The sequence below is a fragment of the Trypanosoma grayi genome, assembly GCF_000691245.1.
Source record: "Trypanosoma grayi strain ANR4 Tgr_29_V1, whole genome shotgun sequence".
NCBI lineage: Eukaryota > Euglenozoa > Kinetoplastea > Trypanosomatida > Trypanosomatidae > Trypanosoma > Trypanosoma grayi.
This window is the reverse complement of record NW_008825648.1, coordinates 23,617-50,167: the sequence shown is the minus strand read 5'-3', so window position 1 is coordinate 50,167 and position 26,551 is coordinate 23,617. Positions and strand designations below refer to the sequence as shown.

Below are 26,551 nucleotides of genomic sequence, written 5' to 3'. Positions count from 1 at the left end.
GGGGGGGGGGCGGCGACTGAAGAAAACGACAAAATGAGAGCGTGAACGAAAACAATTGTGAAGAAGCAAAAAAAAAAACCTACAAAAGAGGTGCAAGCCTTGGGGTTGTGTGATATGGGAGCCCACGGCGTTCAGTGACAAGTATCGATGATGCACACCCACACCCACCCACACATACACACAGACAGACACATATGGCGAGGTGTGTGCATATAAATTGTCTGTAGACGTAGGCACATTGGGTGCTGCACTTTGTGTGCTTCTGCTAGTGCCTGCGTTTACTGTGTATGTGTGGGTGTGTGTCTTTGTGCCGACTACAGCGTTTCTGTTGCCTTGCTGTATCTGAAACCATCCCTTCAGCGTTGCTTTAGCCTAGCGTGACTTGTCTGTTTTCCTTGTTGTGTTCTTTGTTTGATTCCAAGTTTTTTGGTTTGTTTCTACTGTTGAAGTGCGTGGTGCTCGTCTCTGTGTGTGTGTGTTTTACGGCGTGCGCTGCTGCTGGTGCGGCTGCGCGCAAATACCAATCAGGCGTTCTCTCTCCCTCTCGAGGTGTATACACATATATTTATATTTGTATATATTTATATACATATTTATATACCTCTATATGTCTGCATACCTGTATGTCTGTATACTTGTGTATCTGTACGTGTGTGTGTGTGTGTTTGTGTGTGTGGGTGGGTGGGCAGCCGCCGCTGACCGCAACAAACGGAGGCGGCCGGGACGTCATTTCACTGCGGGGCGGCTCGACTCATCATGTCGCACTGCCCAGCAGGGAAAGGCGGCGAAATGCGAATCGAGAGGGAAAGAAAGAACACAAAACAACAACAAACGTAAAAAGGGGAGTTGGTGCAACGAAAGAAAAAAAGCGAAAAGAAAATAATTGAGAACAGGGCTCTAACACTCTTGGCCTTTGTCTTCTTTTTTGTCCCCCAAGCGCTGCGTGGGCGTCGCTCTGTTTTGCCAACGCCGTGCCTCACTCGTTCCCACTCGCGTGCCGCCGCCTGAACGGTGCGTGGAGCGGCCGACGGGAACCAAAAAAAAAAANAAAAAAAAAAAAAAAGAAGAAAAGAAAAAAAAAATGAGAAGTGCGGGCGAATAGAAGCGACGAGGAAATAGAAGGACAAAACCACACAATATTAGTGAAGTGGCAGGCATAAGTTATCAGTGCCATCTATCATACACTACATTCCGGCATCCTCTCGCCACATGATGCTCTTGCCGCCGACGCCGCCGGCACCCTATTGTTGCTTTCAACCGCGCACACGCGGCGCCTGCATGCTTCTCTCGCCCATTTCTTTCTCTCTGTGCGTCTCCGCCTGACTGCCTCTGAGCAGTAGAGCGTGTGAGCAGGTAGGACCATGTACGACCCGGCGTCGCCAAACAGCTACCGCGATATCAAGGTCACCCGCTGGAAGCGTGCACGCGAGGGGGAGTTGGCCAACGACGTTGCACGTGCGCTGGCGGCTGCCGCTGGCGCGAGTCCGTCGCCGTTTGCGCTGCCCGAATTGACGCTGCCTGTTGGCTCCACTTTTGTTGCACCTGACTCACAACCTGACGCCCTTTCGGGTGGTGCGAGTGGTGGCGGCGTAGACGTGTTGCCACTGAGCCTCAGCGCAGAGGAACTGCACCAGCGCCGCGTACGACAAAGCGCCGCTCTGGGCATTACTACCGCGGTGAAGCTGGCGCGCGACGAGCTCGAGGCGGAGTACAAGGCGCGCGTTGCCGCGGGCATGGACCGCAAGGGTCGCATAGGGCAGAAGTTGGGGAAACTGATGGAGGTGGCCGTCTCGAAGACCAACAATAACAATGACGACAAGAGCAATGACGCGAATGCTAACAGCAATGAAAACAGCACTACCGCCAATAGTGACGACACAAGGAGTCTTGGTGATGGGGGTGTAGCTGCCAGCGAGGTGCTGCCACCCTCAGCTCCGGTCAGCAGTGCCCCACTTGTCTTCAAGCGGGCTGACCTCGCGGCGGGTGGCTACGTCGTGAAGGAGGACCGCGGCGCTGCTGACAAGCGACGGTCGATGCGCGGAAAGCCGAGCTCGACAATCCTTATTCGTTTTGTGCGTGATGGCCCTCCACCAGAGGTGTTCGATGACGACAACAGCAACAGCGGCGGAGGCGCGGTGCGTAATGCGTTCCTGGAGAGCATCCAAGACCATTGCGGACGCTGTGGTGTGGTGCGTTCCATGCGGCACGTGCTACTCAGCGACGAGGGGCGAAGGGCCATTAGGGCTCGACTGCTGGATACCGGTGCTGCTGACATCGATGCTCGTCTCGCACAAGAGGCGGTGCGCGTGCTGGTGCGCTTTGACACTGTGGCCAACGGTTTCATGGCGCTGGAGTCCCTGCAGCAGCACTTCCCCAATTGGGATGTCTGCTTCTTCCCGACTCAGCTGTTCGACGCTGGGGCGCTCGGGCCAGCGGAGGGTGAGCCGTTGTGCAATTCCTAATGCCGTGCACTCCACTGCAAAACCAATAGTTGCAAAACAACAACAACAACAACACAAGAGGTTGCCTGCTCATATTTGTAGTTTCGCAGGTGCAAGAAGGGCGTGACTTTCTTCCGGTGCTCGCCTGTCTTACCGTCGTCTTGCTTTCTCTTCCTATTGTGTAGCGTAGGTCACCCACACAGGCTGCGAGGCATATTTATATTTAAGCATATATATATATATACATACAAATATATATATATATACATATATTTCGAGAAGCCGGGAGAGAAACAAGAATGTCCAAGGCTCTTATCGAACACGACCCGGAGCTCGCCGACATCATAGAGAAGGAAAAGGCACGCCAGTTTCGTAGCCTCGAGCTCATCGCGTCGGAGAACCTCACCTCGCGCGCGGTGATGGAGTGCCTCGGCTCTTGCCTGACGAACAAGTACGCGGAGGGCGAATGCGGCAACCGCTACTACGGCGGCACGGAATACGCGGACATGGTCGAGAGCTTGGCCAAGACGCGCGCGCTGGCGGCCTTCCGCCTCGACGCCGACGAGTGGGGCGTCAACGTGCAGCCGTACAGCGGGTCGCCGGCGAACTTCGCGGTGTACACTGGACTGCTGCAGCCACACAGCCGCATCATGGGCCTCGACCTCCCGTCCGGCGGCCACCTCACGCACGGCTTCTATACCGCCAAGAAGAAGATCAGTGCGACGTCAATCTACTTCGAGTCGTTCCCGTACAAGGTGGATGCAAATGGCATCATCGACTACTCGCATCTGGAGCAGATCAGCGAAGTGTTTCGCCCGGCGATGATTATCATCGGCGCCTCGGCGTACGCCCACGACCTCGACTACGCGCGCGTGCGTGCGCTCTGCGACCACCTCGGCTGCCTGCTCTTCATGGACATGGCGCACACTGCCGGCCTTATTGCCGGCGGTGTACTGCAGTCACCGTTCCCGTACGCTGATATTGTGACGACAACAACGCACAAGTCGCTGCGCGGCCCGCGCGCTGGCATGATCTTCTTCCGCAAGAAGGACCGCAGCGGCAACGCCACGGACTTTGAGAGCCGCATCAACCAGGCAGTATTCCCTGGCTTGCAGGGTGGGCCGCACATGCACCAAATCGCCGCCATCGCCACGCAGATGAAGGAGGTCTGCGAGCCGGCGTGGAAGGGATACGCGCAGCAGGTCGTGAAGAACGCACAGCGGCTCGCCGCCGCGATGATCTCACGCGGCCACCGCCTCGTGTCGGGCACCACGGAGAACCACTTGCTGCTGTGGAATGTGCGTGAGCTCGGCCTCACCGGCAACAAGGTGGAGAAGCTGCTCGACTTTGTGTCCATCAGCGCGAACAAAAACGCGATCCCCGGCGACAAAAGTGCGTTGGCGCCGGGCGGCGTGCGTCTCGGCACATGCGCGCTGACGACGCGCGGTATGACGGAAGACAACATGGAGGTCGTTGCCGACCTGCTCGACCGTGCGGCGAAGCTGTGCGTTGCGCTGCAGCAGAAGGCGGGCCCAAAGATCAAGGACTTCGTGGACGCCATTCACTGCAGCGACGAGGCGAGGCAGCTGCGGGCGGAGGTGGAGGGACTCGCGTCATCGCTGTACATCCCTGGCATCGATGCCGGCACGCTCAAATACAAGAATGGCATTCCAGCCGCGGTGTAGCTCTCTCTGCCGCTGGTGACGATGGCTTCTTTTTTCCCTTTTTTGTTTGAAAGTGGACGATATCTGTTTTTTTTTGTACTCATGTCTTGACTTGCTTGTTTTCCAAAAGGGTTTGCGGTGCGGAGTAAGCGCTGCCTTTTTTTAGTGGTCCTGATATAACTGAGCGAGACTAGTATTGGCCTTCTTTTGAATCGAGGTATTAACGCAAGACGGAACGAGGTACGGAAGCAGAGGACAGCAAAGCCAAGGCACAGAGTTGAGGGGCTGGGGGGGGGGGGGGNGGGAGCTACACAGCGTAGCAGGGAAGGACTAAACGGTTATGTCTGCGGACCGCAACTAGACGGCGGGACGTGGATGTCTCTCTGGGAAACGAAGGACGCATCCGGATATTTCGTCCTCCTCCTTCTCCTCTCGGACCCACTGTGCGAAGGGGCACCCCCTTTCCAGGGAATCGTGCCTGCATTTTTGATTACGTGTGGCTCTTTGCTTATCCCTTACTCTCTCTTTCTTGCTTTCTTTCTCTTTGTGTGTGCCTGCGTGTCTTTCACTTCCTCTATATGTTTCCTTCTTTCTTTCTTTCGTTCCACGTGCTGCTGCGTCTTGCACGCCCCATGCTCCTGCCCGCCGATCGGATAAGGTCTTTGACGGCTCGCGTGGACCGCAAGAGTAAAAGTCAGACCACAAGAGAAATATAAGGTGGAAATAACAAAAGAAAAAAAAAAGTGTACTCGAGGAGAATATGCGAATCGCCTTGAGGCAAAGCGCGTACAGCAAAACCGAATTCTATCAGTTGNAAAAAAAAAGTGTACTCGAGGAGAATATGCGAATCGCCTTGAGGCAAAGCGCGTACAGCAAAACCGAATTCTATCAGTTGATGCAGGGGCGCCCCCGGCCGCACTGTCACCAATTGCGACTGCTCCTGTTCACGCTGCTTGCCATCGTCATTATTGCGCCTGGCAGCGGCGTCTCCAGCAGCACCCCCGATGATGATGGGACGAAGAAGTTGCTGCTTCTCGGCGACGCGGAGCTGCGCCAGGGACGCAGCCACTACCAGGAGGCGCTAGCAAAGTACACAGAGGCACTCGCGCATAACCCTAATAGCATTCGTGGGCTCTACAGCCGCGCCGAACTCTTGTCCATGATGCGCCAGAGGGAGGCGTGCATGCAGGACTTGGACCGGCTGCTCCAGCTGGACGGCAAACACCACCGCGGGTTGGCGCTGCGTTCCTCGCTCCATGCGCAGGGAGGACACCTGCAGGAGTCAATTCGTGACGTGGAGAGCCTTATTTCTGTGTATAAAACAATGAAGAAGTCATCCAAGGTAGCGGAGTATGAGGGGAAACTGCAAAAGCTGCGTGACTATGCATCCACGTGGTTGCCGCTACGGAAAAAGCTTGACGCGGCGAGGCATTCGTCCGGTACCGTGACGCACAGCGAATACGAGACGTGTGTGGTGGTGCTACACGACATGATACGCGAGTTTGCCAAGGATAACGTGGAGCTGCGGCTGCAGCGTGCAGAGTGTGCCTTGGCGTGTGGTGACAACCTGGCAGCCTCCGAGGAGCTCAAATATGTTGTGCAAAAGGAGCCGCAGAACTTGGGGGCGGTGGCGCTCGGTGCCCGCGCGTTCCGTGCGTTGGGTGCGCTCGATCAGGCACGTGCCGAACTGCGGCGCTGCCTCTCGCTTGACCCCGAGTACGCGGCGTGTGCTCACCTGCACAAGTTGGTGCGGGAACAAATACGCGTGACAAGTGGTGTCACCAAAGCGCTAGAGGCGAAGGAGTTCCAAAATGCACTGAAGCAGATTGATGCAGCGGAGAAGTTGGAGGAGGACCCCCCGTATAAGGACCAGCTGCTGCGCTGGCGATGTGATGCGGCGGTGGGCTTGCGCGACACCGAGACAGGCCTCAGAGTGTGCGACACGGTGATGCAGCGCCTCGGTGAAGAAAACCCCGCCGCATTTGACGTGCACCTGCAGAAGGTGGAGCTCTATTTGATGGAGGATGACCTGAACAGGGCGGAGGAGCAGCTGCGGCACGCACAACGGCTGCAGCCGAATCACGCACATGTGCGCGAGTATATGCAAAAGATAGAAAACCTCAAGCGCGCTGGTGCACGGAAGGACTACTACAAGATTCTAGGCGTGAAGAAGACGGCAAGTGCAACGGAGATTCGTCGAGCATACCGCCATCTCGCCAAGACATTGCACCCTGACAAGCTCCGCTCCCAGAAGTTATCGCAGAAGGAGCGGCAGAAGGCCGATGAACGGTTTCGCGACATCAATGAGGCGAAGGAGATCCTGCTGGACGATGAGAAGCGCGGCCGTTATGACAGTGGCGAGGACCCAACGAAGCCGGCTGGGCAACAGGGTGGCGGGCACCCTTTTTACGGCCACCCGTTCACATTCCACGGTGATCCCTTCGGCCAGGGCAACCCATTCGGCCAGGGCGGCGGACATCAGCAGTTCTTCTTCCGCTTTGGCTGATGGAGAGAAATAAGTGTTGAGGATGTGTGCTTTGAGTGGACATGCGTGTCTCTGTGGAGACCTGAAAGGAGGAATTGACGACAAGGAGGTGCGGGGGATCATGAAAGAATATTACTCACAACCGAGGTAAAGGAAATGAAAGAAGGGAAGGAAACAACAGCAAATATATATTTATATATATCCCCTATCACATTCTTTGTTTCTTGTGCGTCATGTGTTGGGGCTGCGTCTCGACGATCATTTCACGGTTCAATTCCTATTTTTGTCAGTTCCTTCTGGTGTTGGTGATGCCGTTGTTGCTGGCGTCGGCGGCAGCGGCAGGCCGATAGGCACGGAGTCTTTCTTCCCCTTTCTCGTATCATGCGTATACATCAGCACGCATGCCCACACCCACACATCTTTTTCTATATATCCATGCATATATATATATATATATATATCGAGAGAGAGAGAGAAATATGTATATTTACTAATGCCGTCTCCTCCTCTTTTTCTTTCTTTCTCTCTACTTGCTGGGAAGGGGTCATACAAGGCTCGGAGGGTGGAGCAGTGCCGTTAATGTCCAAGTGGTCATCACTGCGGAAGGATGGCGACATGTTTGGTGAGGAAAGCGACACGGGTGGCGCCCAGGCACCCTGTGGCTACATCTTTGACGTTCCGCTGCCTGTGGCCGGGTCAAGCTTGCCTATGAGCGCAGTTGATATTGTTACCATCAAAATTCCACATTCCATGACAGCGCTGGACACGGCGCGCAATAGAGTGACGTGGTACCAAGTGCTGGTGCGCACCACGAGCCACCGGTGGAGTGTGCTGAAACGCTTTTCAGAGTTCTTTGAGCTAGACGTGGCGATGAGGAAGGTGGGTCTCGTGCGCCTCGCGAAGCTACAGCTGCAGAAATCCTTCTCGTCACCACCTTCACGACTATCGCTCACACAGTGGCGGCAGAAGAAGCTGGAAAAGTTCATGCAGTCTCTCTTGCAGGTACTGAAGGAATTTTCAGTGATTGTGGTGGGCGGCGGCAATGGCGAGGCGCTCAGCGGCACCAATGAGCTGCGGCAGAGAACGCTGGAGGTGACGCGTGCCGCATTTGCGTGTTTTCTCCGCTTTTTGACGACAACCTCGCATGATGCGGCGCAAGACGGCAATGCTGATGAGAATGATACAGCGCTGTACGCGCCGAAGGAGACAACGCTGCAAGCTCTTTCGGTGGGTGAGCGCGGCTACGTGCCGCCCGCCAAAATTGTGCATGTTCCACGGCGTCACTTCGCCATAATGCTGCAGCTTCCCGGCGCCACCATGTCAACGGTGTTCGTTGACTCCGTCGCCACAGCAGAGCGCCCACGGGAGATTGTAGTGGGTGGGTGCTGGAATGGCAACATCACCGGCCTCCCTTCGGTGCTTACCGATCCTCAGGATGCTGGCCTTTCCTCCACAGATAGCGCCAGTGCCGGGGGTTTGGAGCCGACGGGTGCATTCAAGGTGCTAGTTGACACTTTTCCTTCTGGTGACTTTCAAATGAGGTTTGAGGTGCCGCCACCATTCGCCATCGATGAATGGCAAAGTGACTATGCAGCCGGCGTGCTGTTCCTGACGTGGCGCTCGGATGTAACGACTCCACACACCCAAGCAGAGGGTGTAACGGAGGGAGGAAGGGAGTAAAAGTAAAAGTAGAGGTGCGAAACCCTTTTAGTGAGTCCTGTGGATGGAAGAATATATCTATATATATATATTCATGAACCTGGGTGGGCCTTGTGAATAAACCTGCTGGCGCCTGCACATACGCGTATGCATTGCTTCGTCGTTGCTAACTGTGTTTGTTTTCACTGCGATTGCTGAGGTTTGGGGCCGAACTCCCTCTTTAACTGTCTCCTTTTCGCCTGCAGGTCTACACGTCCCCCAACTTGCTTGTTTTGCTTTTTGCTCTCTTGTACCCTCCATAACATCGTATGTATGTGTGTCTCTGTATAAAATAAGGGAAGCACCGAAAGAAAAAGATCAAACGAAGCGACTGGCCGCGTTCTGGCAGCCGAACGTGGAACGTTGCTGCGCGAATTCAAGAAGATTTTTCTTGTCTCCACTTAAATCTGCGGTGCCCTTGCGAATGACATCCGCGAACACGGAAGAGATGACGGTTGAGAGCCGCTACGCGCTTATTCGCAGCGTTGGTGAGGAGTGTATTCAGGAGAATGAGCTCATGAACCTCGTCTCGAAAAAGCCAAACATCCGCTGCTACGACGGCTTTGAGCCATCAGGTCGCATGCACATCGCGCAAGGCATCTTCAAGGCTGTGAACGTCAACAAGTGCACCAAGAGCGGCTGCGAGTTTGTCTTTTGGGTGGCGGATTGGTTCGCCCTGATGAACGACAAGGTTGGCGGTGAGCTGGAGAGGATCCGCATCGTTGGCGAGTACCTGATTGAGGTCTGGAAGGCGGCCGGTATGGACATGGAGAAGGTGAGCTTCCTCTGGAGCAGTGATGAGATCACAAATCATGCGGAGTCGTACTGGAAAATTGTGCTGGATATTGGTCGTCGCAACACTATTGCCCGTATCAAGAAGTGCTGCACCATCATGGGCAAGCAGGAGGGAACATTGACGGCGGCCCAGATGCTTTACCCGCTTATGCAGTGCGCCGATATCTTCTTTTTGAAGACTGACATTTGCCAGCTCGGTGTAGACCAGCGCAAGGTCAACATGCTGGCACGGGAGTACTGCGACCTTGTTGGGCGCAAGCTGAAGCCTATCATCCTTTCCCACCACATGCTTGCGGGGCTGAAGGAGGGCCAGGCTAAGATGAGTAAGAGTGATCCGGACAGTGCTATATTTATGGAGGACAGTAAGGAGGATGTGGAGCGGAAAATTACGAACGCGTACTGCCCGCGCATCAAGCAGAAGGAATCGGAAGTCAAGGATGATGGTGCGCCAGTTGTAAGCGAGGAAAAGAATCCTGTACTGGACTACTTCAGGCATATCATCTTCTCTCACTCCGCCAGCTCTGTGACTTTGGGTGATACGACGTACACAACGTACGAAGATCTGGAGACGGCCTTCGTGGACGGTGCGCTTTCCGAAACGGACCTGAAGAGGCTTCTTATCGACAGCGTGAACGGCCTGCTGGAACCGGTGCGGATGCACTTCAAGAACGATCTCCACGCCGCCGATCTGCTTGCTCAAGTGAAGTCTTTCCGAAGCAGCAGTAATGGTGGGGGCCCGCCAGCGCCGTCATCGACTGCAGCTGCGGCGCAACCAAAACAGTCGACCACGCCACTGGCCGTTGCGTGGCTGCCGGCCGTCATCAAAATGCCTGTGGATGTGGCTGTCGCCATTTGCAGTGCGATCAAGGTGTTTCTGCAGGAGAACCCGCAAGGTGAGGCAGTGTTGCTGCTCCCGGAGTGGACATCGCTGGCATGCGGCAACATCACTGGTGAGGAGAAGGCCATCAACGCCGCGCTTGAGTTGAATCTGTCTCTTTTGCAGGCACATTGGTTGCCAAAGGAAAGAGTGCGTGTGGTGCGACAGAGTCAGCTCATCCTTGAGAACAGGAATGACTACTGGGTCACCGCCATTAACGTGGGCCGCCGCAAGCAGCTGAGGGAGGTGGAAGAGGTGTGTGGAGAGCTCAAGAATGCCGGTCAGCTGGTCGCTGCGCTCATGTACGTGGCGGACACCGTTACGTTGAAGGCGACACACATAATCACCACTTCACAGGATCGCGGCTTCCACGAGATTGTTAAAGACTTCTTTGCTGGCAGCGTCACCGCCATTTCCACTGAGGAGGGCATCGTGCCGCCGCTGCACCGCCCAGAGGCTACGGTCTCCAGTGCCGACGACGTACTATACCTCGATGACACCGACATGGACGTGCGGCGCAAGGTCAAGAAGGCGTACTGTGCGCCGAACGAGGCGGAGAACCCGGTTCTTTCCGTCGCCGTGTGGATTTTGCGCGAGCGCGGGACGCTGCTTGTGGAGCGGGCGGAGGCGAACGGGGGCAACATGACGTACAGCGAGGCGGCGCAGCTCCGCGGTGATGCGCAATCGGGTGCGCTGCACCCCGCTGATCTCAAGGCGGCTGTCACGAGCGTTCTGCTGCAGGGGTGCCCCGCGTCCAAGGCGGTGCTGTCGAGCGCCGAGGGGAAGAAACTCTCGCAGGCGCTGCGCCAGGCGGAGAAGGTGCTCTCAAAGTCTAAATGACCCCCGGCATTGGCTCTTTGCTGCTTAACCGACGAGAGACCGTTAAGAAAGAACCCGAGAGAGAGAGAGAGAACGGATGAAACCCTCCACAGAAACAGGAACGAAAAAGAAAAAAAAAAGAAAGAATGAGAACAGAGAGGCATCCAAAGGTGAGTATGGCGTGTTGAATTCTTTGTTTTTTTCCTAGTCTCTTCGTGAGAAACTAAGCCACGAAGCAACGAGTGCGCTACTTGAGCTTAGTTCAACCAAATCTGTGGCAGGCGGATTTTAAAAGTCAAGACTTTCGGTGTTATTATTACTATTATTTTTTCCCCCCCATTTCTTTCCTCCCTTGTGTCCGTGCGTCGCCCCTTGCCGCTTGGGCTTTTGAAAGCGACTGAATCGATATGAATGCCGCTGCATTTCTTTTTGTTGTTTTGTTTGCGTGGAGGAACTTGAGGTGTTTTAGGCGACCCACTGGGATAAGATATGTCATTGTCCGCCTCCCTCTGGCCGATGCGGACGGTGGGCTCCGTGATGCATGAATCCCCAAAGCCGCCGTACCGCAGCGTGGAACGGCAGCCCCAGCAGAGGCGGCTGCACAACTGCCGTGGATCTTGCGCCGCAGAGGTGCTTGTCTCTCCCAGCACCACTTTCCAACCGCTGCGGACGACACCCAGTGGGAAAAAGGAGTTTATGCCTACGCTGAATTCGCTTATGAAACCCGCATTTGAGGAAGCGGCCGATACTTCTCGGGATCTCCAATCGTTCGAGAAGAGTCTGCGGCGCCTGCAGCGCCGAGGCTCCAAGGTGCCGAGCAGAAGGTGTCTAGACTCCTCTTTGTGCAGCGAGGACGACACGGGCGAGGTGTCGCGGGTAAGCCGTCCGGAAACGCCAGTGGAGGAGGATTCGCTGCTTCCTCCGGTGCCACAGCCGCCACGAGCAGTGGTAGAGCTGCCACCACGCCTTTTCTCGAGCCTGCTGCTGCAGCATAACAGCATTGTGTCGCGCCTGCTCAAGCTGGGACGCGAGGAGGTGCTGCAGCGTTTAGAGAGCGAGGGACGACTTCTAGGAATGCGTGAAGTGACCTCTCGGGATCTGTTCTTCCTTCTCAGCTGCATCTTCGAAGAGCGCACGCTGTGGAAAGACGACGTGGAGTACCTGTTCCGCTTCTTCGACTGGCGTGGACAGGGCTCGCTGGACTTCAAGGCACTTCTCGATAGTGCTAGCCTCCTCTTTGCCCCCTCGGAGGTGCTGGCGGCTGTGCACTTCCGGCGCATGCTGCGCGAGTGCGTGCTTGACGACAGCGTCGTCGCCGTCGCGGACGTCGAAGTGATGCTCCGCGCACTTGTGCACATTTTCGGCACGGAGGTGCCTGAGGTGGCGGCGCTCTGCGGGGAGGTGCGGCTCGCGGTGGAGGATCTAACGCCGGCGTACACCGTGCCGGTGGCGACGCTGCGCGCGGAGGTGTGCCGCTTCCCGACGCTGCGCTGCTGCCTCGACGCCGTTGAGTGGGACGGCAGCATCGACTGGTCGCAGCTGCCGATCACTCGACCAGCGGACAACTTGGGCCTCTCGCATGTGGAGCAGCAGCGCGAGCTGGTGCGTTCAGCCATCGCGGAGGGGCGTGGACCGACTTCACCCCCTCCCAGCGATCACGAGAACGACTGCTGCATGGATGTGTGCCACCCGCGCTTTGTCGCCGACAAACACCGCGTGCGTACGAGCACCGTGTAGACGGGGAGAGGAGGTCAGCGGATATGTGCATGATATATCTATATCTATATATATATATATATACATATTATTTGAACTGTGTTGATGTTGGTGTTGGTGTGGATGACGTCTGCTGAACGCCAGATGTACAGCATTTTTGTAGCACTCTTCATGTCTAGGCCTTGTGTGTGCATGTGTGTGCATGTGATGTGCAGCGCCAAGCGCTTGTTCTTCTTTCCTCAGGCCCCGCAGAGGTCGTACACTTTTACATATCTCTGCTCTTCCTCCTCGCCCTTTTCTTAAAAAAAAAAATCGATGTGCTGTTTTCTTCATCCCTCGATCATCATTTGCTTTTGCTTTACTGTATGTAGTGCGTGGTTGAAGGCAGCAGCGCAAGCTCAGGTGAATGATGAAACGAAAGATGAACTACCTTCAGTCGTTTTCGTTCCGCCTGCCGCTTGTGGTCGTGCTGATGACATGCCTTGGTGTTGTGCACGGTGTTCGTGTGCAATCCACCTTGCACGACCTTACAATAGAAGTTAACAAGGAGGAGGTGTGCATGTACTCTACTGGGGTCACTGTGAACGAAGGTGCAATGCTGCACTATCATGTGATGCAGGGCGGCGACGACTTCGACGTGTATGTCCGCGACCCGAAGAACAGGACGGTGTATGTCTCCTATGCGGGGGAACATGAGCTTGAGGACCGTGTGTACTTCACAAAGCACACACAGGGCGAGTACTCGTACTGCATCGACAACCGTCCGTACTCCGGCAGCCGCAAATCGGTGAAGATGCTCATGGGCGTGACTTCTCTGAAGCGCTGGAAGGAGCGTATTGACCCGCTCACGAGGTTGATGCATTGGACGGACAGTTTCATGTTGGGGATGCACACCGACCAGATGATATTCCGTATGCGTGAGAGGAGCCTGCGCGAGAAGGTCGAGGAGAGCAATACACTCGTGTTTCTGCGCGGCGCTGCGGAGACGGTGGTCATTGTGTTCGTCTCTCTGTTTCACGTCCTTCTCATCCGGCACCTCTTTGCCCGAAAGGGTCTGAGGGCAGTGGCGTAATAGGGGAAGAACGACAAACAGCAGAGCTAACTGAAGTTGGGCAGATGACAGGCTGTCCTTTATTTTATTTTGTTTTTGTTTTTTGTTGGTGTGTGGGCGTGTGGAGGGCAGGGGCTCTCGGACCACGCACCCGTGCATTTTCCTTTCTCTCCCCCTGTGTATGTGCGCGAACATGTATTGTCCCCGGAAGCCGCACTTGGGCTATGTGAGTACCGGTGTGAGGCGAAGCTAACGCAAAGAGGAAAAAAAAAAATAGTGCAAATGAGCCAATGGTCAACAACAGATCGGTGTTCACAAATTTGCCGTTGAATCACACATGTCTCTCTCTTGAAACTCTATCACCATGCCGTTCTCTGTGTGTGTGTGTGTGGCGAAGTGCCCTGCCTTCACACTTCTTGCTGGGGCCCGCTCGTCCCTGTTCTGAGCGGCTCTCTGCTTATCGGCCCTTTTATTGGTTTTGTGTGCAAATAGAGATACCCAATAATAAGAAACACGGAGTGACACACCCAAGGTATGCTTCGTAGAGCTATCCCTGCAAGCCGCATTGTCACATTGTGCACACTGCCAGCACTCAGTGGGGCTCTGCGTCACAGCCACCACACACAGACGAAACACGACTTCTCCGGCTGCTTCACGCGCAAGTTGACCCCGGAGGAGGAGGAGGCGTTGGAGCTGCAGCAGGATCGGCGTACAGTCTCTGCGGTAGTGCCTGGCAAGATGTTTATGCGCCACTGGATAGCCACGGAGCAGTCAACGGTCTCGGTAGTGAACCGTGTCATGACGGGTATCATGTCTGTGTGTCTGATGTTATGGGCTTGCGGGTACGCGACACTTGGCTACAACGGCCACAACTGTGCGCACGTGGCTGGCTGGGCGTTCATGGCGTACTGGCTGGTTCTCCATACGCACTGTATGTGGATGGCCCCGGCCTTTGTGACACTTGCCCTGATGCAGTTGCTTCTGAACTAGGTGCCACTGTGAAGTGATTGGAAAAAAAAAAAGAGAATGAGGGCCTGGAATGGGTGCGAGTGAATGAATGGCGGAATGGGGGGAGGAGCGATGCCATTGTAGTTGGGGAATCCGTCCGCAGAGGAAATGAAAAAAAAAAATCCCTTCTGAAAGATTTTTTTTTTCCTTTTTCACCTCATCGCGACCCGTTTTTTTTTTTTTATTTCTTCGTGTCACCTGCGGGAGAGTCTAGTAGCAAAGGAAACCGAAAGTATTTCCTTCATTTGTTTTTGTTCTCGCTATTGTGTGTGCGTGTGTGTCTCCTAGGACCTACTCTCACTGGAGGAACAGGCGTGTAGTACCGACTGATGTGCGTCTTCAGCTTTGCTGATTCCAGCTCCCATCCCGTCCGCTTACAAGAAAATAACCAAAAAAAACTGCATGTGTCTTCTTGTGTCCAATTGTTCTCTCCCTTTCCTACATGTGCCTCTCCCTTCGCCACGTTTCTAATATCATAATTTCTAGATACAAGAGAACGCTTGCGTGCGTGTGTGCGTGCGTGTTTAGGGAGATCGCTAGTAGAAGTGTGGCGGGAGTGTGCCGTTCTCTTGCGCAATTGAAGAGTCCTCGCTGCCCCGCTCCCATTTTTGTCCTGCTTCTCCGCTCTCCCCCGTGAACGTTGACAGGCTTGGGTACGCTCGACACTTCTGTATCGTCTCGCCGACGTGAAGCGCGGGAGCAAGCGGAGGAAAATGGAGAAATTCACGAAGGTGCGTAACGTTGGAAAGGGCAATATGGGCTCCTGTGCCCTCGCCCGCAACAACGAGGACGGCAAGTACTATGTAATCAAACAGATCGATCTTACTAAGTTGAGTAAAAAGGATCGGCAGCAGAGTTTGAATGAGGCCCATTTGCTTGGATCACTGCGTCACCCCAACATCATTAACTATGTAGACAGCTTTCTCTCCAAGAGGTCCGATCATCTTTGTATTGTTATGGAATACGCTGATAGTGGGGATTTAAGCACACGCATCAAGAAGACGTACGGCGTTAACTTCCGCGAGACGCAGGTGCTTGACTGGACCATCCAGTTAGCACTTAGCCTCTCTTATATCCACCAGCGCAAGATCCTTCACCGTGACGTCAAGAGCCAGAACATATTCTTGACAAGCCAGAACATCCTGAAACTTGGTGACTTTGGCATTGCACGGTCACTTAGCGGCACATACGACCAGGCGAAGACATTTGTGGGAACGCCATATTACCTCTCGCCGGAGCTCATTTTGGAACGGCCGTACGACCATAGGAGTGATGTGTGGGCGTTGGGAGTGGTGATCTACGAGCTGCTGACGCTGAGGCATCCTTTCAACGCAAGCAGTATGAAGGGACTGATGCAGCGTATCCTCAAGGTGCAGTACGATCCTATTCCGCAGTTATACACAGTGGAAATGCGAAACATTATCCCGCGTCTCCTGACGAAGGATCCGGCGCAGCGCATCAAGCTTGAGGAGCTCCTCGAGTTGCCAATCATGCAGCGTCGGCTGCGAGAATGGATGCTATCGGATGTGATGCAAAAGGGTTATATTGAGGCGCTGCTCCGGCAGAATTTATTGCCGCCTGCCATCGCCGCACTGAGAAAGTCTGATACACCAGCAACAACAACAGCACCACCACCAACAACAACGACAGCACCACCATCGCTACAACCACCAGCACCAACAACAACAACAACAACAACAACAACAGCAGCAGCAGCAGCGGCGGCAGCAGCAGCAGCATCAGCATCAGCATCGGCATCGGCATCGGCATCAAAGGGTGCGGGTGCCCCTTCGCCACCGATGCCAGCTTTAGTGTCACCGATGGATAAACCCTTCGCGCCATCTACTACACCACCAGTGTTGAGCCCCAAACGCTCTCTTGAGTGCCGCAATAACTCACTGTCGCTCACCCCGCCTATACACACACCACAAACCCACTATCAGCCATATTCAATGCCCCCGCAACGGTCATCAAGGGAGCCAGTGGGTTTCGCCGCATTGCAGGGGCCGAGGCGGTCGCAGCAGGTACAGCTCATGTATAAAAACATCAATGGAGGCTACAATTCTCCTTATTCCCCAGCCGACGTGCGGCAGAGGACGCGCATCTCTCTCTCGGTGCCCCTGCAAGTGGCCCCAGTGGCCAGGCCATCGCAACGTGGCTCGCTTCACGCGCCGTTGGCCGGTGTTAGCAGTGTGCGGCGTGCCTCACCGGTACCGGGTGCGTCTCGCATGGCCCTGGACGTGGGAGCGGCAGCATTTCCCTCTGGTAATTCGTTTAGCCGACCTTATCCGGCTCCCCAGGCGATAGGGGGCGCAGGCCCACTGCCAACAGACACCAACGAGAACAGCGGCTCATGTCAACGCACTGTGGAGCACCGGGTGCGTAAGCGCGGCCAGCAGGAGTCGGGTGTAGTAACGTCATGTCTGAACCCTTTCTTTCATAGACCCTCCAACGGGCCGGCGCCGCTGCCGTACCTTGCGGGATCTCCAAATGTAGACATCAAGTTGATGCTTCAGCGCGCTGCATTGGAACGGGCGCAACGACGTGCATTCTCGTGAGTGCCAAAGCACGGAAGACAAGAGAGAGTGGGAGAGAAGGACACTCCAGACAAGGAATTCGGTAATGTGGGAGATGCGAATTCGGCACGACTAGTTCCTCTCCCTCCAAGGGTGTTGTGTGGTGGCTGCTCTAGTGGCGGGGGTAAGGGGGAAGAGCCGCACGCTTTCCACTTTGTATTCGAAAACGGATGTGCGTTGCTTGCAGCTGCTGTGTGTGTATGCGTGTGTGAATGTGTGTATTATACATGTGCAACTTCATCCACTTGCTGCCCGTACAACGTGAAACGGTGGGTGAAACAGAATCAAAACAAAACAAAGACAGTAATTGAATAAATGGAACAGGCATAGATTCGAGTGTGTGAAACTGTAAGAGGGGGAAGTGCACGTGTAAAGGAACCGCAATTTCTACTTTCCCAAGTACACCTACCATCTCTGTCACGCGATTTTCATGTTTTGTAGTCACATCCTTCTTTCTCGCACCCTTTTTGACTTGCATCTGATACAAAGAAAAAAAAAAGGGTACTGTATGGTACCATTTGTATTCTCGTTTAATAAATATTTTGTGCATTTGTTTTTTGTTCCTGAAATGAATGAGGGCGCTATACCGCCTCTTTTATGTTCTCTCAGTGTGTATATTTCGTATCTGGAGTCCGGGAGCGCAGGGTGTAGGTGGAGCGGATGGTGCGTGGGGTGTGGAGCTGTGAGGACGCTTTGGTGTGGGCGCTCTTTGTTGCACTTCCCTTTTGCGGGGGAAGGGGCAAAGGCGGAAAGAAAAAAAAAATTTAAAGAAGGAAGAGGAAAATATAATGAAAAAAGTATCTTCCCCCGGTATTTTGTTTTACTTCTGTGTGCATTTGGTGACAAGGGCGTGAGGCGGGCATGCACCAGTTGAGGGAACGCTTCTCTTTTGTTCCACGCCGCGTGCCGTCCGCCGGCCTCACGTAGCTGTTAGGGAAGGTGTGCCGCCATACCCTCCCTGTCCAATACAAACTGGTGGCTGCAACCCTCGGCCACTGGTGGTGCTTTCAGTCGTGGGGGATCGTCGACTCTGAAGACTTGTTCTTGGGTGTGTGTGTGTGTGTGTGTTTCGTGGAGGGGTTTGGTTGTGTTTTCTTAGTCTTTTTTTCTGTTTGGTTCTTTCTCGCTCTCTCGTTTGTTTTTTCTTCGTTGATTCGCGCAAAACCCACAACTCCCATCACATCTCCACCACGCTCTCTGTCTCTCTTGCTCTCTCGTCTACAGGCGTCGAAATGGGGCCCTTTTTGTACTTCGTGTAGTTGTTGTTGCTGCTATATATCGGGCCCCCCCTCCGCTCTGGCCCTGTTCCCTATTACCCCCAACACCCTTGCTGTTGTTCAGTTATGCAAATCATCAAATTCCGTTTCGTGATTTTTTTTGTTTCTCTGAAGTGGAGGCTTTGGTGCAGGCAATAAGATGATTTTGCCATTTCCTCCTTTGCTGCGCTCTCTGGTGGACTTCCTTGCTTGTTTTCATTTGCCTTTGGGTTGCGTGCTGTGAAGGGATCGCTTAAGGGGCGACCAAAGAAAGACGGATGAACGAAGAATGGAATGTCGGTGAAGAGTTGTCGAACCTTCTCTTGTTGGAGGAGCCGAGCGCCTCTCATCTGCCGTGCTTGGTGCGGTACCGCGCCTTCACGGACCCGGTAGATAACAACGCTGCACGTGAGGCGGCGTGGCAAACAGCACTGCCCAATAGTTTCTGTGTGCACAAGCGCCGCCGCCTTGAAGCGTTAGGCAACGAACGAGAAACGGTGGTGCGTCCGCTTCTGCGCGTCTTGCGCGACCCTATTGATGTGGCGCGCCGCCGGTTGGAAACTTTCCGCTGGTTTGAGAAGCCGCGTGGTGCGGAAGAGATACAAGCGCGTTTTGCCCTCGACAGACGGCTTGGCGTCACACCATGTCTGGCTGCTGTTCACCAAGCGCTCTTGCGCCTGAAGCAGCTACGACGCACAGAAGTGGTTGCGGACCTAGTGGAGGATCTCATGATGGATTCACCTGCACTCTCCATTTGCACCCTCCTTCACATTGTGGAGGGGCTCAAGGAGCAACCGGAGCGGGCCGCTCGTCTCGTTTTCACACTGGCACCCTTGGTTACAAACGGCGCAGTGCCGGCAAGTGTGTGGTCGTCACTGTGCTGCGAACTCGATAAGGTAGCGCGTCAGCGACCGGCGCCACTGGAGCGGTCGCTGGTGGAGCTTTTCGGGCAGGTGCTGTACCGTGTCTCTGACGATGGCCCGGTGAGTGGGTCAATTGTTGTGTACTACGGACAGGCTCTGCTGAAGAGCCGCGCACCGTTGCGCAGCATTGTAGGGTTCGTTCAGACAGAGCTGCTGAGCGGCCGCAACGCGCCGCCGAGCGACCCCGTGTCGGAGCTGCGGCTTGGAGCATTCTTGAGCGACTTGATCGAGGTTATGTGCGGCCGACCCGGTGAGGTGGCGGAGCGGGATAGTGGACCGCCACTATCCACGAAGGAGCGACTGATGTATTGCGGTGACCTCGTGAAGCATGCGTATGCGGGGCGCTTGCAGCTGACGCAGGCCGCGTTTGATGCATTCCTGCACTTCTGTGACGAGGAACAGGACTACCATCGCCTGTGCATAATCTTTCTTGCCATGTGCATGCTGTCCACGCCAACGTTGCTTGCAACCACACGTGTGGCAGAGGTGCTGTGTGACGTGGAGATGCTATCACTGTACCTCGCAGACCTATTCCACCAGCCGTCGCCCTCCCTGCTACTGTACGTTCTCATTCGCCACGGGGGCACCACCCTATTTCCCCTCAAACGCATCACCACCACCACCAACAACAACAACAACAACAACAATTGTAATAACAACACCAACGACCGCAAAAGAGACTCACTAGAATTGCACCTCTGCGAGTGCCTTGCACGGTTGTGCGCGCGGGACGGTGACGCGTCTCTCTGCATGAACACATTCGCCGCGATTGCGGACTTACGAGGTCCAGAAGGGGCACATGCATTTATCTGTTCTCTGGCACTGGCAATGCGACCCCCGCTGCAACTCTTCAGTAGCCACCCGTCGACGACAGGATCGGTTGCGCTGGAGCCATTCAATCTTGAGGCACTATACTACGCTCTGCGCCCCGCTGGAGTTCCTCTCGATGCTTTCTGTGCCTCGCTGCAAACGCGACCGCTTGCGTCGCTCTTTACGTTGCGTGATGGCGGTGATACGACTGACACCAACAACAGCAATGGTTGCGGCTGCACGGTGGAACGCGCCCTGTCAGGCCTGTTCGCAACACCTCAGGTTTATGGCATGGTCGTGGATGGAAGTGCCGTGGGTTCTCTAGCTAAAAACGTAACCCTAGCAGAAGCGTTCGTAAAAATGATGAATGAATATGCGGCAAAGACGGGAGCTGTCGTCCTTGTCCACTTCGATGTGTACGCTGCGAAGCAGCTGACGAATGACGCGCGGCAGATGCTGTCTCTGTGGCTGATGCAGCACAGCTGGTTTGTGCCACTCCCTTTTTCCCTTGCGGTGCGGCTGGTGACGACCACCGCCACCGGCTCGCACCAGCAGCAGCCACAACGAGAAAAACCGGGCGTTCAATTGTTTCACGAGATGCGCCGCATGGGGCACACAAAGGTTGCGTTCATCACGGCCGAGCCGCACATCGCCGAGGAGGTGAAAGCGGAAGGCGTACACCCGGTCATCACGCTTGCGGAGCTGAAGGTGCGTCTTGGTCTTCGCTAGCGGCGCGGGCACTCGGCGGTCCTTAAGAGTCGCGGTGAAGCGACCGGACGGGGTGCGTATGGTGTAAATTATGGGAGCGATATGCGCTCGTTTCCACATTTTTTTAGTACCGAGACGTGAGGTTTTTTTTTCGGTTTCTTGTTATTTTCTCCGTTCTTGCGTTCCTTGTTTTTCCCCACTCTTCTCTTATTTTTTTTCTCTCTCTCTCTCTCTCTCTCTGCCTTTTTTTGTGTCGCGTTTGTTTTTCTTGTTTGTGTGAACAGTGTCTAGTAGCAACTCTTCGCTGGAATGGCGGCGCCAAAGGAGGCGGCTAAGGCGAAGCCGCCCCTGCACGTGTATCAAGAGGCGAAAGTCGGCACCCGCTTCTTCTCGCTCCATGGCATTGATTCCACGCGATACAACGGCGTCTGTGCCCTCACTGGTTCAGTAATTCTCATGTGTTCCGGTAGATTCGTCTTGTTTGTGGATATGCAGAGCGGCATGATAGAGCCATCGCCAGGCCCCGTGAATGGGGGCGTTGGCGCCGTCGCAGTGCATCCCACTCGACGATATTACGTTGTGTGCGAAAAGGCAGCGAAGGATCCACTCATTCGCGCCCACGCGTGGCCGTCGCGTGCAGAAGTTGGTGTGTTCGTTGGTGGTGCTTTAAAGGGATTCAGCGCGTGCTGCTTCAACACTGACGGCAGCAAAATGGCGACGGTGAGCATGTACCCGGACTTTTCGTTGGCGGTGTGGGACTGGAAGTCGCGGGGAATGATTCTGCGTAACAAATGTCACGGCGCTGACGTCTTTTCTGTGTTGTTCAGTCCATTTGACAGCGGCGTCTTTGTGACGGGCGGGGCTGGACACATCAAGTTTTGGACAATGGCGAAGACCTTTACGGGCCTGAAGCTGCAGGGACTTCTGGGCAAATTCGGGCGGTTGGAGATCAGCAACGTGCCCGGCTTCGTCGTGCTGCCGGACGGGAAGGTGCTGTCAGGCTCCGAAAGTGGTCTCATTCTGCTGTGGGAGGGTGACCTCGTGCGCTGCTGCTTTGCACGCACTGTGCTGAAAGGGGCGGAAGAGGATGGACCAACTGCGCTGGCGGTGCAGAGCTACGACTACACCCCCTGTCACACAGGAGCGATCAACGTGGTGATGCTGCTTGGTAACGGCCGTGTTGTACTTACCGCTGGCGACGATGGGTATATGCGCTACTGGCGTGTCAGCGAGTTGGAGGCGGCGGAGGGCGAAGGCCTGCCGCCACTGTACGCGCCAGAGTGTCTGTGCGAGGTGCTTGTTGACGCCAACGCACACATCCGCGCCGTGACGCACTGCCCCGATGTGGGAGAGTGGACGGTGCTCGATAGCACTGGGGTGCTGTGGCGAGTGCCGTTCCTACAACCAGACGAAATTCTCGCAGCTACATCGCAGTCTGCCGTCAAACCAGCCATGGCGGCGCTTCGGTTCAATGGAGGTGGCATCACAAGTGCTGCAATGTCCCCATGCGACCACACCGTCGTGACAGGCGGTGAGGATGGCTCCATTCGCCTCATTGATTACGTCTCATCGCGTGAAATTTATAATCTTCGCCTGCCCTTGCCGAATACTGTGGTGGCACTCCAGTTCCTTCGAACCGATGCGAGTGGGATGAAGTTCATTGCATGCTGTTTGAATGGTACCGTGCGGCTGCTTCAGCGTGGCAAAACGGCCTTTACGCTGCTGGGGCAGTGGCGACCCCACCGTGATGGACTTAAATCGTGTGCGATTGATCGTGCTGAGCGCCGTCTCTGCACTGTCTCAACTTTGGGTACAGCGTTCTTCTTCGACATCGAACCAGACCTGTCGACACTGCATCCCATTGGTTTTTGTCGGCTCCCGCTTCCGGATGTTGCGTGCGCCGCTTGGGACGATGACACCTCATGCTGCTTGATTGGGCACGAGTGCGGCAGAGTTCTCGCCATAACTGCTCCGTTGATGGAAGCGGTGAATCACAGCGTCTCATTCGAGTTCACCTGCAAATATGCCCTCGTCGGTTTACGCCAACGCAAGAAAGTGGAGAAGGCTGTCAGCGCGGTGGCTGCAGAGCGGGAGGAGGAGGCACTGGACGAGGAGGAGGAGGAGGAAGACGTCGGGCCCTGGCCGGTGCGCCTCATCTGCCCACTGCCCGATGGCACATTTGCAATCGGCGCCGGTGCAGCAGAGCTACTGTACCAGTACACCACCCGCATCCGCTACGATAACCGCACAGAGCTGCCGCCTCTGCCTGCCACCGGTATCGAGCCACCCGACTACGTTGAAGAGCCGATTATAAACTTATGCTACCGGGACTGCATACCACAGAGAGTTTACATTAGCACATCGGAACGGTACATGGTGATTCTGTGTGATGGGGCGCAGATGCTTTTGCGGTCTTTTGAGGCATCTGGTGCTTTGTCACAAAAATGTTTGTTGGCGGCCTCTGCGCATGATCGACTAGACGGTATTATTGCGGCTGCATGCACTTCGTTTGACGATACCATGATGGTGTCTGTCGGTTCCGACGGTCTTGTTGTGGCGCAGGTGCTCAACGGTTGCAACCCCCCGAAACCTGTGAAGTTCATCGAGGCCAGCTCCTTATTGAGTGCGGAGGAGATCGTGGCACCGAAGCCAATTCCCCTGTCGATCAGTGAACAGAAGGAGGTGGACGACCGCCGCCGCGCGGAGGAGGCCAAGCAGCGTGAGCTGGACGCATTCCTCGCGAAGCTGAGTGTTGTGCATGCAAAATACGCTGAGCTCCTGGAGGAAAATAATGCCACTCCCACCGGCATCCGTCTCTCCGATGAGGAGCTTGCATTGCACCCACAGATTTTGCAGGAGTTAAAGGAAGAGAAGAAGCGACGTGTACAGGAGTCACGAAAAGGAAATGCACTCGAGCTGGCACGTGAGAATATGCGTACATTGAAGATGCGCCGCCGCTTTGTTGATAACCTTCTCTACGATCGCTTCCTTGTGTGCAGCTTCTCACAGGAGTTTGCTGTCGCCTCGTTCCGCACACCTGATCCCGCTGAAGCGGTCCGTCGCCTTGAGTTGGAGATTGAAGAACTTCACTCCTCTGACGGGGGGGCGAATGCTGACGGAGTACACGACAGTGATGGTGAAGAAAATAAGAGGCATACACAAAATGCAATGGGCGCTGACGGGGCAGGTGATCCATCACTGTCTACTGCTGCAGGTATTATGCAGTGGCTGGCCGCTGAAGAGGAGAAGCATCAGCAGCTGCGGCTCAAGCAGTCACGACAGGGGGGTGAGATGCTGACATCAACGATGCGGCAGTACCTTGATAAGATGGATGAGCGCCGTGAGGAGCGGTGGCGCCGTAAGAAGGGCTATGAGATATTACTAGCACACAAGCCTGACCCGGCGGTGGAGGCGGCGCGGGTGGAGGAGGAGATAAAGTGTGAGGTTGCGCGACGTGGTGAGTGTGTGCTGCGCACTGACCCACTGTATCAATCAAAGCCCTCAGCAGTAGAGAAGTTGCGCCAGCTGATCAAGCTCGAGTGGTTGCTTGTCGAACTGCGCAGTGGCTTCACCAAGAAATTGTTCGAGATGCGGAATGAGAAGAGGGAGCTGTGCGAATCACTCAACCAACTGCTGCGCCGCATACGTGACATTAATGAGTCTCTGAAGGATGAAAGCGAACCTTCGGCTGATGTTTGCCTGACATCGCAGGAAATGCCTGAGCAGCGGTTTGCCATTGACCGTGAAGGTCTAGATTCCTTTTCGAAACAACGGCAGGATGAGAAGGCACGTGAGGAGATGGCAAAGAAGGCACAGCGTGGCTTTGGCGCCGATCTCGCAGCAAACCATACAACTGGTGCGAGCGTCACCACAACCGGTGCGCCGCCCAGTGATACCGAAGGGAGCAGCAAGCGCACACCCAGCCACTTATCTTTAGCTGAAAACCGTGCAAGTGTCTTGCGTCGCCTAAAGAACCCGCGCACATCGTCGTCGGCGCCCAAGATGTCGCGAGCTTACAGCACCGCATTCCTTGCTGCTGCGGCTGTGCGAGAGCGCATGGACTATGAACTTCGCGTTAAACTTGAGAACGTGAAGCTCACTGAAGCGGAGGAGGAGGAGCAGCAGATGGAGCGTGAGCGACTCCTTGCTGAGCGGCGCCGCCTGCAGGCACGAGTGCGTGCCATCATGAACGAATTCGACAGCCGCCTGTGGGAGATGTATGAGGAGCGGGCACGGGTGGACGCGGATCTTTGCCTTGCCCACACCCGCTCGCTACTGCTTTTCCAGGAGTACCAGATCCTGCTGGTATTCCGGAAGAAGGACCGGGAGTTGCGTTTGCAGTACGAGGATGCGAAGAGTTTGCGTGACAAGCGCCAGCAAGAGATGGAGGATCTGCGGCGCGGCGTGCGGGAGCAGGCGGGAATGATTGAAAAGTTGCAGGACACCAACAAGGCATTTCGTCATGAAGTCGAGTACTTCGTTGAGGCGAACTTCCCTGCTGAACACGTGCCGTACATCATGAAGGTCTTTCTAAGGCAGATCAAACGGCGCAAACACCAGGGAGACATGACCGACGACGACGACGACATCACCAGCGACGACGACGACGATGAGGAGGAAGTTGGCGACGACCTCTGGGAGGAGGTTTGCCCGCCGCACTGCTCGGAGGACAACTGGTGCGAAGTGCTGGCGAAGCGTGAGACGCGGCTTGACTACGCTGACGCCATTGCAGAAGTGCGGCGGCAGCAGGAAGTGATGCAGGCTCGTATTGACGAGCACGTCGCCCTTGCAGAGCAGCACAACGCCGCTGTGACGATGTGCCTCAAGGCAATTGAAGACTTTCAGAGTGAGAAGCGCAAGCAGCTGAACACGCTTGAGACACTCGTCACGCTGCGCTGCAGTCAGGTGAAGTGCCTTGACGAGGAGGAGAAGTGCCCTGACACGTTCCGTCGCGACGATCTCGTGGTGGTGTCGGATCTCATTGTCTCGGGTCTGCACCGCCGCATTGCGACAATGGCGGAGGAGAAACGCGACCGACATATGACGCTGCGCGGCATGGCGGGCGAGCTGCAGCAGCTGCAGCGCGGACGGGCGGCGAAGCAGGCCCTCCACGCACAGTGGGAAGAGAAGATATACGAAGCAATGCTGCTGAAGTTCGGCCAGATTGTAAACCTAGAGCTTCTGGAGTCGACGAGCGGCTGCAGGGAGGTGGAGGAGCTGAAGGAGCGCCTGCGCATCGAGGAGTTCGCGTGGGAGAAGGAAATACGTAAGCGCGAAAGCAAAATCATCGCGCTGCGCAACAAGCTGCAGGGGAGTCTGGTGCACAATACCCACCTACTGCACGATCTTGGCGACCAGGAGAATGACCGGCAGGATGTGGAGCGGTCGCTCTCGCAGGCGACGCAGAAGGTGGTGAGTCGTATGTACGACGGCTCCAACGTGGCCACCGCCGAGGACCGCCACAACCTGCAGCTGCTAATCACCGCGCAACAGGAGGAGATTGACGCGCTCAACGCAGAGGTTGCCATGCTGCGCAGCAAAGGCGGACATGTCTATGTCCCAGCTGCCGCTGAAACGGCGTGAGGAAATAGACTCAGCGACGCAGATGGCCTATCCACTCCTCCACCGTGTTGCGGTTGCTGCTTGGTTGTTTTTTTTTTTCCGATTTCAGGTTGTGTATGTGTTTTTGTCTTTTTGCTTCTTTGCTCGTGCAAGAGGGAGAGA

At 55.3% G+C, this 26,551-nt stretch overlaps 11 protein-coding genes across 11 annotated transcripts; all 11 read left to right on the top strand.

Moving 5' to 3' along the window:
- Window positions 1-1,361: 1,361 nt before the first annotated feature.
- DQ04_00291220 (hypothetical protein) lies at window positions 1,362-2,462 on the top strand (the record flags this gene model as incomplete). The annotated part of the gene is made up of 1 exon (XM_009308680.1): window positions 1,362-2,462. One exon carries the CDS (start codon window positions 1,362-1,364, stop codon window positions 2,460-2,462), a length of 1,101 nt encoding a protein of 366 aa, XP_009306955.1.
- A 278-nt stretch (window positions 2,463-2,740) lies between these two features.
- On the top strand, window positions 2,741-4,126 carry DQ04_00291210 (serine hydroxymethyltransferase; the record flags this gene model as incomplete). Its single annotated transcript, XM_009308679.1, has 1 exon — window positions 2,741-4,126. The coding sequence occupies one exon, from the start codon at window positions 2,741-2,743 to the stop codon at window positions 4,124-4,126; it is 1,386 nt and encodes a 461-aa protein (XP_009306954.1).
- An 820-nt stretch (window positions 4,127-4,946) lies between these two features.
- Window positions 4,947-6,611, top strand: DQ04_00291200 (putative DNA-J protein; the record flags this gene model as incomplete). The annotated part of the gene is made up of 1 exon (XM_009308678.1): window positions 4,947-6,611. One exon carries the CDS (start codon window positions 4,947-4,949, stop codon window positions 6,609-6,611), a length of 1,665 nt encoding a protein of 554 aa, XP_009306953.1.
- A 558-nt stretch (window positions 6,612-7,169) lies between these two features.
- DQ04_00291190 (hypothetical protein) lies at window positions 7,170-8,270 on the top strand (the record flags this gene model as incomplete). Its single annotated transcript, XM_009308677.1, has 1 exon — window positions 7,170-8,270. The coding sequence occupies one exon, from the start codon at window positions 7,170-7,172 to the stop codon at window positions 8,268-8,270; it is 1,101 nt and encodes a 366-aa protein (XP_009306952.1).
- A 442-nt stretch (window positions 8,271-8,712) lies between these two features.
- Window positions 8,713-10,800, top strand: DQ04_00291180 (putative tryptophanyl-tRNA synthetase; the record flags this gene model as incomplete). Its single annotated transcript, XM_009308676.1, has 1 exon — window positions 8,713-10,800. The coding sequence occupies one exon, from the start codon at window positions 8,713-8,715 to the stop codon at window positions 10,798-10,800; it is 2,088 nt and encodes a 695-aa protein (XP_009306951.1).
- Window positions 10,801-11,268: 468 nt separating this feature from the next.
- DQ04_00291170 (DNA repair protein RAD2) lies at window positions 11,269-12,516 on the top strand (the record flags this gene model as incomplete). The annotated part of the gene is made up of 1 exon (XM_009308675.1): window positions 11,269-12,516. The coding sequence occupies one exon, from the start codon at window positions 11,269-11,271 to the stop codon at window positions 12,514-12,516; it is 1,248 nt and encodes a 415-aa protein (XP_009306950.1).
- Window positions 12,517-12,904: 388 nt separating this feature from the next.
- Window positions 12,905-13,567, top strand: DQ04_00291160 (cop-coated vesicle membrane protein p24 precursor; the record flags this gene model as incomplete). The annotated part of the gene is made up of 1 exon (XM_009308674.1): window positions 12,905-13,567. The coding sequence occupies one exon, from the start codon at window positions 12,905-12,907 to the stop codon at window positions 13,565-13,567; it is 663 nt and encodes a 220-aa protein (XP_009306949.1).
- A 513-nt stretch (window positions 13,568-14,080) lies between these two features.
- Window positions 14,081-14,536, top strand: DQ04_00291150 (hypothetical protein; the record flags this gene model as incomplete). The annotated part of the gene is made up of 1 exon (XM_009308673.1): window positions 14,081-14,536. The coding sequence occupies one exon, from the start codon at window positions 14,081-14,083 to the stop codon at window positions 14,534-14,536; it is 456 nt and encodes a 151-aa protein (XP_009306948.1).
- A 731-nt stretch (window positions 14,537-15,267) lies between these two features.
- On the top strand, window positions 15,268-17,112 carry DQ04_00291140 (putative serine/threonine protein kinase, putative,protein kinase; the record flags this gene model as incomplete). The annotated part of the gene is made up of 1 exon (XM_009308672.1): window positions 15,268-17,112. One exon carries the CDS (start codon window positions 15,268-15,270, stop codon window positions 17,110-17,112), a length of 1,845 nt encoding a protein of 614 aa, XP_009306947.1.
- Window positions 17,113-18,664: 1,552 nt separating this feature from the next.
- On the top strand, window positions 18,665-20,848 carry DQ04_00291130 (hypothetical protein; the record flags this gene model as incomplete). The annotated part of the gene is made up of 1 exon (XM_009308671.1): window positions 18,665-20,848. The coding sequence occupies one exon, from the start codon at window positions 18,665-18,667 to the stop codon at window positions 20,846-20,848; it is 2,184 nt and encodes a 727-aa protein (XP_009306946.1).
- Window positions 20,849-21,136: 288 nt separating this feature from the next.
- On the top strand, window positions 21,137-26,410 carry DQ04_00291120 (flagellar associated protein; the record flags this gene model as incomplete). The annotated part of the gene is made up of 1 exon (XM_009308670.1): window positions 21,137-26,410. One exon carries the CDS (start codon window positions 21,137-21,139, stop codon window positions 26,408-26,410), a length of 5,274 nt encoding a protein of 1,757 aa, XP_009306945.1.
- Between the last annotated feature and the right edge of the window lie 141 nt (window positions 26,411-26,551).